The sequence below is a fragment of the Heterocephalus glaber genome, unplaced genomic scaffold (genome assembly GCF_053883595.1).
Source record: "Heterocephalus glaber isolate CG9 unplaced genomic scaffold, H.glaber_assembly_v1.0 deba00001472, whole genome shotgun sequence".
Taxonomy (NCBI): domain Eukaryota; kingdom Metazoa; phylum Chordata; class Mammalia; order Rodentia; family Bathyergidae; genus Heterocephalus; species Heterocephalus glaber.
In genome coordinates this window covers 10,620,641-10,633,913 of record NW_028258315.1, presented here as the reverse complement: position 1 = coordinate 10,633,913, position 13,273 = coordinate 10,620,641, and the positions used below count along the sequence as shown (strand labels likewise).

The window sequence follows — 13,273 nt, the reverse complement described above, 5'->3', positions numbered from 1 at the left end:
ATCATCCCATAATACTGTTGCCCAAGAAAAATTTCCCTCCAGTGTCTAGATGTCATAATATATTATAGATCATCATAGATCCTGAGAACTGCTAATGGCAGGGCCTGTGTTTGTGTTAGTTCCCCAGTTCTTGACACAATGCCTAGCATGTAATAAGCACTCAGATGTTTGTTGAATGAATAATGTGAACAAATGAAATTGGAATCATTTGATTCTGACCCTCTAGACACTTTATATGCCAGCCCTAAATAGAATATCACTTCTTGAGTCTCAGAGGCATCAAATCAATAACAAATCAGTCTAGAGTTTTGCTCCTATTAATTCAATCCTAATGACAACAGGTGCTATTTTATCACTATTTTACAGATGAAGAAACTGGAGCATAAGAGGCTGGGTAAATAACCCTATACCACACAGCCACTATGTGGGAGTGCGACTGCTGACATTGTATGAGTCTTAGTAAATACCTACCTGCTGTCTACTTCTTAGCAAATATGTGCCTGATGTTTACCACTCCAACAGGGGAAATCGAATACAAGGTGGCTGTGTGATGTTAGGACTCAGCCTGGGACCTGGTAGCTCCTCACTCTGCTCCCACAAACCTCGGCAAGCTCGCCGGCCCAAGTCGGGCGTGGACTGCAGAGCCAGTGCTTTTAGTCAGTCACCTCCGCACACTCCGTGTAGTTTTCTCGGCTCCAGGAACGTGACTGCCTATGGGTGCACCTCAAGTTTGCCACAGAAGCCAAGTAAAAAAATCAAGCACATACCCAAGACTAAAAAGGAAGAAAGGTCACATAACACACGTCTTTCATTTACACACACACACACACACACACACACACACACACACACACACACACACACACGCTAAAGAGCCCAGAACTGCACCCAGGCATTCTGATCACAGAGGATTGTTTAGCGAGCTAAGCACTGGAGTCATAAGCACCTCTGGAGGAAACGTGGTCTCTTGCTGAAGCTGATGCGCTCCCATCCCATGCCTCGGATCAAAAACCTGCGTAGCCAGGAGTCATTCTTCCTAACGCGCGCTTGAACACCACGAAGCCCGACTTAAACCACAAGCCCTTCTCCTCTATGCTGCCCTGTCCTCGCGTGGCTCCCGCGGCATCGCCCCCTCCCCCGGGACAGTGGGTCCTCGCCTGGCCGCCGCCAGCCTGGGGAGCCATCCAGCGCACGTGCGGACAGCTCGGCCTGCAAATCGCCGCCCGGCCGGCAGGGGGCGCCGCGCCCGCGCAGGACAGGCAGGGCGCCGGGAGGGGGCGCGCGAGGCCGTAGGGGGGGGGCGCCAGCTCGCCTGCTCCCGCGCGGTCCTCGCGCCGCGGCCCGCGAAGCCCCGAGGGCCGGCTGGGCGGGGCGAAACCGCCCGGAGCGGTGCCGCGCGGCGCGGGCCCGAGGGGGCAGGGAGGAGCGGGCGGCGTACGCGCGGCGCGCCGGGCGTGGGTGACTAGCGCGGGCGCGGCAGGAGCGCGGGCAGAGGGACGCAGCCACCCTGGACAGCGCACCGCCGCCGCGCGTCATGGTGAGTGCGGGCCGCGCTCTTGGCGGGAACGGCGGCCGGCCGCTCGGGCGCGGGCGCTGGGACCGGCGCGGCTCGGAGGGGCGGCGGGCGGCGGGCGTTGCGGCGGGGGCGCGCGGGCGGCGCCCGGCAACTTTGTCCCGCTCCTCCCGGCCTCCCTGCTGCACGCACGCGGCCATCCGGGTCGCCGGGGATGCGGGGACATCGGGGGACCCGCGGCGCCGCTCCTCCTCCCGGGCCCCGGCGGGGACAGGCGCGACCCCGGCGGGTAGGGCTGGGCCCCAACGGCCGGGCCGCGCGGCGCTGACGGGGGCGTGTCGCGGTCGGGCCGGCGCCGCCGCTCGGCTCCACGTGCGGGGCCTCGGCGCTCCGCGCTCCCGCACACCCCGCTCTCCGGCCCGCCGGTGCCCCTCCGCCGTGGGCGCGGTCCGTCCCGGCCCCGGTCCAGGCACTGCTGGAGTTCGGGCGGGGGAACCCGGCCCTTGGGTTACAAAGGGACAAACTGCATTCTGCGGACTCTCGAAGGACCCGTCCTGGGCGGACTGTGAAAGCAGCACTGGTCTTCAGCTGTGCTCTTCTGGGCTTGTTAAATGTGCTCATCTTCTTTCCTACTCTTTCCCTCCTCCACCTGATACTCATCAGCCTTGGATTTTTACCGTTACTTGCTTTTTGCTCAGTTATGTGGAGCCTTTTTCTGATCATTTTTATCTAAGATTGCAACCTTTCCCACCGCTCCCACGCTCATATCCCCCCCCCCCCGCTTTATTTTGTTTTCAGCATTCATGGTTGAGTGTGCTGCGTGTTTTTTCCTTCATCTCGTTTATGAGTATCTTTCCCACCGAAATGTAAGTTTCAAAGACAGAGATTTTTGTCATTTTGTTCACTGCTATGTTTCCATGCCAACAGTGCCTGGCACACAGTAGGTGCTCATGTTAAAGATTAACCCGGTAAAGCACTTTATGCTAATGAACATGCGGGAAGCAGCAGGCACCGTGGAATGACTGAGTAGTCATTATCGAGTTAACAGTTGTGATCATGAGAGGCCTAAGTGGTGTTGGGTAAGGCGAGATACTCTTGCTGAAGGGGACTCAGTTTGGTGGCCCTCAGTAGTATAGGTGCACACTTCCTGGGCTTGGTGGCGCTTCACGAGCTTGATATCTTGGCGTAGGAGTGGACAAAGCGTTTGAGGGCCAACTGTCTCTTTTCTTTGGGATCTGAACCTTTGTTCCGAAGTATAGGTGGGAATTTTAGAGAGTAAGTGGACATCCAAGGACGTCCCCTTAACTGAGTTGAAAAGGTGGGAATTATTAACCTAAAAAAGCCAAAACCAAGGCAAGCTCCTATAAGCTTTATCCTACACAAGTGTGATAGTCCTCTTTTAAAAGCATCTAAAAACAATATCTGAATCCAGATTCTATCACTTTATAAAAATGGAGCATTGAACGAAGAAAGGGTTGAGGGCAGAATTAACTAAATGAACCAGTGGGTCAGTTCAGAGAGACCCCTTTAATTCATGTCCAGTATGAATCACTGCCTCTTAAGATGTCTCTGCTAATTACTATTCCAGAATAAACATTTTTCCTACAAATTTCTTTGTTTTTTCCATTTCCATAGTGTAAATTTATGACAGTGCTTTGTTTGTCTAGGGAAGTGTGTCTCTTATAATTGGAAACAAACTACTCAATAAAATTTCCATAAGCTTTTGAAAATAGCTGTGACTCTACAGTTCAGCAGTTCTGTGGCCATCTTGTTCACATAGGCAGTAGAAATTAAAGGTAAAGGGGAAAGATAAGCCTGTCTTTGAAATTAAAACTAATTTTTTGATTATAATTCATATTTATAGATTTTACAATGTTAAGATTTAGTCAAAATTTGAAATCTTTTTTTTCTTTCTGTTCCTTGAAGGTGTAGCATTTTCAAAGAGTATAAAATTCATTTTTAAAATACCCAGTTGGGTGAGTCTTATTTTTTATTCTCCTCCTTCCCTCCCCTTCCCTCGTTCTATTTCCCTCCCTCCCTCTTCTTTTTCCCTCTCCGTCCTCCTCGCCACTTCCTCTGTCCCTTTCTCCCTTAGAGATAGAGTCTCATTGTGTAGTTTAGGGTGGTCTTGAACTAGCTATGTAGATCATTTTCCTCCTGCCTCAGCCTTCCAAATGCTGTGATTACAGCGGTGCACTACCATGCCCAGCAATTTTTGAGTCTTCAACGAAAGGTTGCACTTTAATCCAGTTCCTTCAAAATATTTTAGTCAGTTGGAAAGTTCAAGGATTTCATAGACGTTAAGTGGATTGATATCTCTAATTCTGTTCAGAAAACTGGGCTCTGCTGTTGAGGGTTTGCAGTGATCCTTGTTGGACAATTAGGTGCCAGTTGGCTTGGAGGGTTAATTTTTAGGAGTAGATGCTGGTAAAGGGCAGGAAGCTGTGCTGGAGACTTGTGCGGTTTCCCAGCGTGATAAAAATATGCCAACAGGAGTAGTTCATCATAGTTTAAGTTACACGTTCACACATTTGTATTGTCTTCTCAAATTAGGACTTCGCCCAGTATCACTGACTCTGACAATATGCTAATTATTTGGTAGTTTAAATATTGCTTTTAAAATCATAACTATTTAATAAGTAGCATACTTTGTTTTAGAATAGGTGTGGCAACTTAGAGCTTGAGACCCTGTGTAGTTAATTCATTAGTTTGAATCTGAAATCCAACATTTACTGTGTGACCTGGGGCCACAGTGTTTTCTTCTATAAGAGACTGTAAGACTGTCTTGTTCAGTTTTGTGAAAGAACAGGTAAGATGGACTTTGTGTCTGGCATAGCGCTTGGAGTGCCCAGTAAATGTCCACCCCTAAAAGCATGTGTTCTTATTTCTTCTGTATTGGTGTTTGACAGAGAGAGACAGTTTAGAAGGGCATCTCTGATTCACCTTCTACCTCTCTGTGAGGTGAGGCCAGGCTGAGCTACATAGCAAGACCCTGTCTCAAACACAAAAGAGCAAAGAGAGATAAATGAAATAAGTATTTTATTAAACCACTCCATGTGAATATTTCAACATGTAATCAATGCAAAAATAATAAGGTATTTTACATTTTTCATAAAATTCACAACTTGTCATGTGTTTATACTTGTATTTCAGTTCTGACTAGTCACATTTCAGTTGCTCACTAGGCGCATGCATTGGAGGCCTTCGTTTTGGACAGAAAAGCCCTAGATGTACATATCTTCCAAATTTGCCTCTTATCTCCTGAGCCCTTTTACTGGTGAGAACCTCAGTGCCACCCTAAACCTAGCATTACACGGACAGCAGACTCATCTTTCACTCTCCCTCTCCCCTCTTGCCACCAGTAGTTCCATCAGCTCTTCAGTCTACTATGTCTGAAATCTGATTCTCACTCCTTTTAAAAAAATGTTTATTGTCCTAATATCCTTATATTTTTATTTGAAAATATTTTTTCAGTCTTTTTGCCATTTTTGTCTTTTCTATAGGTTTCCACTTTCCTCGTCAGGAAGTTTTTAACTTCCTGCCTGTCTTGAAAAATGTAGTTCTCCGTCCAAAAGATAAGACCCCACATTCTCTCTATTCTTCCTTCAGTCTTTTTTCGTATTAAATTATAGTTTCTGTTTTATAGGTTATTTCTATGTTTAATACTTTCCCTTTATCAAATATCCAAAGAAGCATAATTACTTTGACTGATAACTGGTATTGTGATGATTCACCCACGAAAAGGGGGAAGAAAAATCCATAAAAAAAGAAAAATAAAATAGTTCTTTGAGCTTCTGCCTTCCAAGAGGCGTCAGTGAAGCCAATTAATAATAACAGCAACAATAATCGCAACAGAGACGATGCCTGGTGTCCACAGGGCTTAGAAGAAACATGTTCTCTGTGCCCCATGACCAGAGGCACAATATGGGTAAAGGGAGCACCCAGGGAGAAAACCCATTTCTGATCCTGGCTTTATCATTTCCCAGTTCTAGTCCCTTGAGCAAGTCACTCTGAGATACTCTTTACTGTACTCACTGCAGACTGGGGTATTGTCTTTTTCACACGAGTGTTTTGTTAAACTTAAATGCGGCCTCACACCTGCAACACTGGCTGTTCCTTTTGGCCAGTGGATCCTCCCCTGGAGAGTTGGCTCTGTCTTAATACTTTCATAATTAGACCCACAGCAACCCCTGAGCGCTGGAATCTGCCCTGCCATACTTGGGTGCACCGAATCCTCTTGTACTGCTCTGCTTTCCCCCTACAACACATAAACAGTTTACTCATTTGCATATCCTTGGACCCTTCTGGTCCTGTGCTTATTTATTATATTGTGTGTTTGTTTCTTCTTACCTGAATGCACATTTCACAAGGACAGAGGTTTTTGGCTGGGTTGCTCAGTAATGTGTATCAAGCATCGAGCTTGACATCTGAGGTGTATGGTGAAAGTCCCTATTTAAAATAATTACTACAGTAAGAGACGCATTGTCACTAATCCCCCTCAGAATCACCTCCTCTCTTTGAACACACTTATCTCATTGGTGCTGCCACTTTCTAAAGCAGCTCTGGAAGCCTTCTTTCATGAGTGTCTTATGGGGTGTAATCAGGTGAATGCTGCTACCCAGTGCCATCTAACAGAGAGATGCTCACTCTTAATAACACTACCATGTGTCCTCATCTACCTTATTCACCAGTTCTGGCACTGTGGGACTTCTGGCTCTTCTCAAAATCAAAATGACCACACACAAAAAAACGTTTTGAGTTGATTTAGGACATTAGACATAGCAGTGCAAGTGAAGGCAGCCACAAAAGATCCACTTCAGAAAGTGGCAAGAATCATGGTGTGTTTGAAATGGGAGTATTTTCAGGGGGATTAATGGCAGAGTGTCTTTTACTGTAATAATTTTTTTGAAAAATTAAATATTTGATCACACTTCATCATACAATAAATGCTTGCAACTGCTTTTGAGAAACTGAAGTGTCAATACACCTGACTCCACTGAACTGACATTTCTTTTCACATCTTATCTATGAGGGTGTATTGAGAAATGAACATTTGCTCTGCAAAACTACAGTATAGTTCCTTCAAATAGCACTCTTGATATATTTGGCATTATATGTCACAGCTCAGTTTTGAGATGCTTCTGTAATTTAGCTGCTTCAGCAATGCACATCTACCTGTGTAACCTTGTAGTCAGTAATAATGGGTATGCCTACAGCTTAATTTACACCTCAAGCATATTTGAGGAAGGGGCCAAGTTATGTTGTTGTTAAACAATGAAATCTATATAATTTCATCATATGTTCTTATTGAAATTAAAATGTACATGCATTTCCTTAGTTTTATTTGTATTTTATAATTTGTAGAAGGGGCCAGGTTATTATTTTTTATTTTATTGGTACACTTTAGGTATACAATATAATGACATTCATCATTGGAAATTTGCACCTTTACATAATCTCTCTTAGTTCTTATTTTTCACGCTTCCCCTGCTCTCCTTCAACTCCTCCATCCCTCCCTATTTACGAAGACTTTGTTTCCATTTTTTCATTTTCTCATATTAATTCCATTCCCTTCTATCCTTTCCCCTACCCCTCCCACTTTCCCTTCCCCTTTGCTCCTTTTCTTCCTATTTCACATTATCTATTATACCTTTTAGTCCTTATTTATGCTTTCAGTTTCTCACACTAGAGAAACTATTTGGTATTTACACGTATGTCCTATTTATTTCACTTAAGAGTATCGCCTCAATGTGCATCCATTTAGCTATAAATGTCTCTAATTTCTCATTTTTTATGCCTAAGTAGTACTCCACTTTATAAAAAAACTGCATTTTCTTTATCCAGCCTCCAGTTGATGGGCATTTGGGCTGTTTCCAAGTTTTAGCTATTACAAACTGTGCTGCTATGAACATGGGTGCACATATATCACTGTGGTATGATTCCTTTAATTCTTTGGGGAAGATACCCAGCAAGGGAATAGCTAGGTCAAATGGGACTTCCAGTCCTAGTTCTTTAAGGTATCTCCGTACTGATTTCCACAGTGGTTGCATCAGTCTACACTGCCAACAGCAGTGGAGCAGGGTTCCTCTTTGCCCACAGCCGTGCCAGCATTTGTTCTTGGTTGATTTCATGATAGCAGGCATTCTTTCTGGGGTGAGGTGGAATCTCAGTGTTGTTTTCATTTGCATCTCTCTAATGACCAGTGATGTTAAACATGTTTTCATATGTTTATTTGCTGTTTCTACTTCTTTACCTGAGAAATGTCTGTTCATTTCAGATACCCATTTTTGGATTGGGCCTTTAAATTTGGGAGGTCTGATTTTTTAAAGTTCTTTATAGATTCTAGATAGTAGACGTTTGTCTGAGGAACAGCAGGTGAAAATTTTTTCCCACATTGTAGGTTATCTCTTCACTCTGTTGGTGGTTTCTCTTGCTGTGCAGAAGCTTTTTAGTAAGAAGAGATCCCACTTGTTGATTGTTTATGCTAGTTCACAGGCAACTGAGGTTTTGTTCATAAAATCTTTTCCTACACCAATGTCTTCAAGAGTTGTACCTAACCTCTGTTCGAGCTGGTTCAGTGTTTCTTTTTTTTTTTTTTTTAAGAGTGGGAAAAATTTATTGGGAGAAAGAAAACTTCTGCCTAAGACAGAAGGGGGACCGGAAAGTGGGTTGTCCCCCAGTGTTTCTGTTTTAATGTTTAAATCTTTAATCCATTTTGATTTTAGTTTAGTGCATGGTGAGAGATATGGGTCTAGTTTTAATCTTTGGCAAGTTGAAACCCAATTTTTCCAGCACCATTTATTAAAGAAGCTATCTTTCCTCCAGTGAGGGTGTTTGGCTCCTTTGTCGAAGATGAGGTGGCTGAGTGTGTCTGGAGTTGTTTCTGCATCTTCTAATCTGTTCCACTGGTCCTCAGGCCTGTTTCTTTGTCAGAACCATGCTGTTTTTATCACAGTGGCTTTGTAGTATAGTTTCAAGTTGGGGATTGTGATACCCCGTACCTTGTCTTTGTTGCCTCGTATTGCTTTTGTCTCTTCTTGTTCCAAATGAATTTTTGGGTTGTTTTCTCCAGGTCTGTGAAGTATGCTGCTGGGATTTCAATTGGGATTGCATTGAATCTATATAGCAGTTTTGGAAGTATGGGCATTTTCACTATGTTGATCCTTCCTACCCAGGAGCAGGGGATGTCTTTCCATTTTCTGATATCATCATCAATCTCTCTTTTCAGAGTGCTATAGTTTTCAGAGAAGAGGTCTTTGATTTCTTTTGTTAGGTTGATTCCTAGGTATTTCAGTTTTTTGGATGCTATTGTGAAAGGAATTGTTTGTCCTATTTCTGTCTCAGTGAGTCTGTTGTTGGTGTAGAGGAAAGCTATTGATTTTTGTGTGTTGACCTTGTATCTAGCTACTTTACTGAATTGGTTATTAAGTCTAGAAGACTTTTGGTGGAGTTCCTGGGGTCTTCTATATAGAGTAACATGTCATCTGCAAATGGCACTTTGACTTTTTCGTTTCCTATCTTTATTCCCTTTTTTTCTTTCTCTTGTCTAATTGCCGTGGCTAATGTTTCCAAAACTGTATTGAAGAAGAGTGGTGATAGTGGACATCCTTGTCTTGTTCCTGATTTTAGTGTGAAGGATTTCAGTTTTTGGCCATTTAGTATGATATTGGCTGTTGGTTTTTCATAGATGGCTTTTATCAGATTGAGGTAGAGACCATCTATTCCAATTTTTTGTAGAGTTTTTATTATAAATGTGTGTTGCATTTTGTCAGATGCTTTTTCTGCATCTGTTGAGATGATCATATGGTTTTTGTCCTTGGCTCTGTTGATATAGTGTATTACACTGATTCATTTGCATATGTTGAACCATCCCTAAATCCCTGGGCTGAATCCCACTTGGTCAGGGTGTATGATTTTCTTGATAATGTTCTGCATTCTATTTGGCAGTATCTTATTAAGGATTTTTGCATCTATGTTCATTAGTAAGATTGGCCTATAGTTCTCTTTTTCAGTTGGGTCTTTCTCTGCTTTGGGGATCAAGGTAATGCTTGCTTCTAGGAATGAATTTGGGAGTATTGCTTCCCTTTCAATTTCATTGAAGAGTTAAACAGTAGTGGCAGTAGTTCCTCTCTAAATGTCTTGTAGAATTCAGCAGTGAAGCCATCAGGATCTGAGCTTTTCTTAGTTGATAAGTTTTTAATTACGTTTGCAATTTCATTGATTGATGTTGGGTTGTTTAGAATTTTTAGGTCTTCATTCAACTGTGGTAATTCATATGTATCTAGGAATCTGTCCATTTCTTCTGTGTTTTCCATCTTGTTGGTGTATAGGTTCTGGAAGTAGGTATCGATGATCCTCTGGATTTCTCCTTGGTCCATTGTAATTTCACTCTTTTCATTCCTAATTGCATGGATTTGGGCCTTTTCTTTCCTTTTTCTGATAAGGTTGGCTAAGGGTTTGTCAATTTTGTTTATTTTTTCAAAGAACCAACTCTTGGCTTCATTGATTTTTTTGTATCATTCTCTTAGTCTCCATTGCATTGATTTCTCCTCTGATCTTTATAATTTCCTCCCTTGTATGAGCTTTGGGTTTGTCCTACTCTTCTTTTTCTAGAAGCTTGAGGTTCAGCATCAGGTTAATTGGGCTTGCTCTGTTTTCCTGAGTATTCACAGCTATGAATTTCCCTCATAAGACTTTCATTGTGTCCCATAGATTCTGATATGTTGTATTCTCATTGTGATTTAATTGAAGGAACTGTCTGATTTCTTCTTCAATTTCCTCTGTGACCCATTGGTTATTCAGAAGTGTGTTGTTCAATTTCCATGTGTTACACACATGGAAATGGGGACGGGTTATTTTTACACAGCAAAATTCTATAATTATAGTATTAAGTTATTACTGAAATGAAAAATGATTATCTTAATATAGTATAAAGAAAGCTATGATATGCTAATTTGTTGAAAAATTATTTACATTATATATAATTACATTTTTGGCATTTAGTTATAACTGAAATACACTCCAGTATATACAGTATTATTATACCCTAGTCTATATACTAGTTTGTATGTATTCATCAATTAAATGTTATTTATTTATTTATTTGTTTGGTACTGGGGATCAAACTCAGGACCTTGTGTTTGTGAGGCAGGTGGCAGAACCACTGAGCTAAATCCCCAGCCAGTTAAATGTTTTTTAATACATTTTTGTACACATTAACTTTTTTAAAGCTTTCCTCAGAAGAAAATAAATCTTATAGCAGGATACTTACTTTACAGGTAAGAAAATTGAATTTCAAAGAACATAAGTGATTTGTTTAAGTACACATACTAAACAAAGTCTGAACCTTCTGATACAAAAGTAATACCTTTTTACTATTCCATATAGCTTTATCCATTAGGCAGTGCAAATGTACTCTTCTCATATAAATTTGACAAAAGCAGTAGTACTTTCTTCCATTATTATCCATAAGAATGGAAAAGTCAGTGCCTTCCCCAGATAGTTTCTTCTCCATGAATTACAAGGTTAGATAGATATGATTATATACATATGTAGGTTGAATACACTTTATCTGAAATACCTGGGACCAGAAGTATTTTAGATTTTTTTCAGATTTTGGAATATGTGCAAATGCATTACATACCTTGGGGATGAGACCCATGTCTAAACCTAAAATTATTTTTCGTATCTACCTTATCCACATAGCCTGAAGGTAATTTTATACGATGTTTTTATATGCCTGTGTTTTGCCTGTGACCTTCACATGAGGTCAGTTGTGAAATTTGCATGTATGGGATTATGTCAACACTCAAAAAGTTCTGGATTTGGAAAATTTTGGATTCTGAACTTTGGATTTTTGGATTATGGGTATCAGCTGCTTTGTATCTCTTTTTGCATATACACATATATTTAAACACATTGAACATATAAAACCTAAATTTCGATTTTGTATATACAGAAAATGGAGCATGCAAGGAAAGTGTTAATAGAAATAGAGGTGATCATGGAACATGTACATATCATAAGGGTTAGTATAGTAGGTGAGGGAGCACCTACATAGTAGGCAAGTAATTTTCAAATGAAGAATGGTAGTCACTGTTTTTTAGTAGAACTACACAGGAGTAAGACATCAGTCAGAACAATAGCTTTGCACATGAATTTAATCATTTGATTTTCTTTTGAACAATTTAAAGGTTTAAATATGTTGAATTTTTTGTGTGACTAAGCAGAATTTGGTTAATGAGAGCTTGGGGTTTAACAGACATTAGGATTAGTTAGAGGTCAAAAGTTTTATTGAGCATTGCACTAAGGAGTGAAATTAAAAATTAGCACATGCCTAGGGAGAAGACACAATGTGTCCACAGTGCAGAACCAAAGCTGAGCCCTTCTTAGTGTCCGGAGATTCTGTCCTGTTCCTGACATTCTGCTGCTCCTCTGGGACGGCTCCATGGGGTGCTTTCCAGACACACAAGAAGAGGAAACCTACACTTGGATAAGCGCTGCTCCCATTCTCCAGCTTTCCTTCCATTGTCTTGGATCTGCACTTCCTTGAGTCTTGGAAATCAGATCCTGGCTGTTTATGGTGGAGTCATGCTTGAGAGGGGTGCTTTGCCCTGTCAGAGGAGCACGCAGCCGGCTGTACTTTCCTGCAGGACAACCCAGTCAGAATTGTGGGGGCTGTTTCACATTCCATTCCCCAGAGGCCTGGCAGTAGTTATTATTCCTTTGTATTTTCAAGGAAAGCATTGCCTATTTCCTTTTGTCTTTGCTGTGTTCAGACTCCTAATAAGAAATGACATGCCTCACAAGTCATTTTGAAATTTATTGCCTGAAGTCTGTTTCAGACTCAGAAGTACAAAGCAACCATGCCAGTTTTTCACTGTTTTGTAAGCCACGTTTCTCTATTAAATGTAGCATGGTCTTGACATCAGTCTCTTAAAAGTCCTGCCACTGCTACCAAAATGCTTCCAGGTTCCTTTTTAAAATTTGGTTTCCTTCTATAATTTAAAAAGTAGTGGAAATATCATTGTTGTAATACATTCTGAAAAGAATACTGTACTAATCTTATCAGTGCCTGCCTCCTATAAGATAGAAAAGTATTTTAAGACTATTAGTCTTAAGTCCTTACTGCAAATTTTGGAATTAATAGTTTGCATTTGTTCTTTTGAATGAAAAAAATATGCTCTGTGCATCTTATTCTTTAAAGTTGTCTCAAGAAGATCTGTAAATACATTGCCTGAGTTACCTTTTGATCAGATATACTCATTGTTTCATTCTTTGAGCACATACTCAGTTCTGCTCATTAACAGGTAGTATGTAAGCACTGTCACTTTAAATAAAAAGACAGTCTGCTTCAAGAAATCTGTAGCACAATGGATATTCCTTTGTCTCTTCTATTGTGGGCTTCAGAAGTCAGCAGTGAGCCTTCCAGTTTCTCAGGCCTGTAAATGTGCTTCCATGTCTGCATCTTATCCACTAGAAAGACCTGGTCTCATAATATAATTGCAGTAGTTGTGTGTGTTCTCCCCTCCTCCACACAGTCTCAACTACAGCGTGTGTACTGTAATTCTTTCTCATGCTAAGAAATCAAGGATCTTCTTGGAGGTGGCTATAATTTAAGAGCCAAAATCATCAGGATTAACAAAACTGAGATTAAAGTTGTGTCTGACACCAGAATGTGGTCCCAGGAGTCTGACAGACGTGTTTAAATGCGCGTCCCCGGGCTGAAACAGCCAGACTACTTGATGAGAGTCTGAAAGA

General features: G+C 41.7%; 1 protein-coding gene across 2 annotated transcripts in view; it reads left to right on the top strand.

The window, feature by feature from the left end:
• The first annotated feature begins 1,382 nt into the window (after positions 1 to 1,382).
• Positions 1,383 to 13,273, top strand: part of Elovl2 (ELOVL fatty acid elongase 2) — a 62,013-nt gene continuing 50,122 nt past the window's right edge. The window contains exon 1 of one of the 2 annotated variants that reach the window (XM_087181772.1): positions 1,383 to 1,537. In XM_087181772.1, coding sequence (XP_087037898.1) covers positions 1,535 to 1,537 — 3 coding nt within the window. In that variant the 5' untranslated portion in view covers positions 1,383 to 1,534. Of the gene's footprint in view, positions 1,538 to 2,051; positions 2,380 to 13,273 lie in introns of those variants that run through there. The other variant, XM_087181771.1, reaches the window with a different exon arrangement.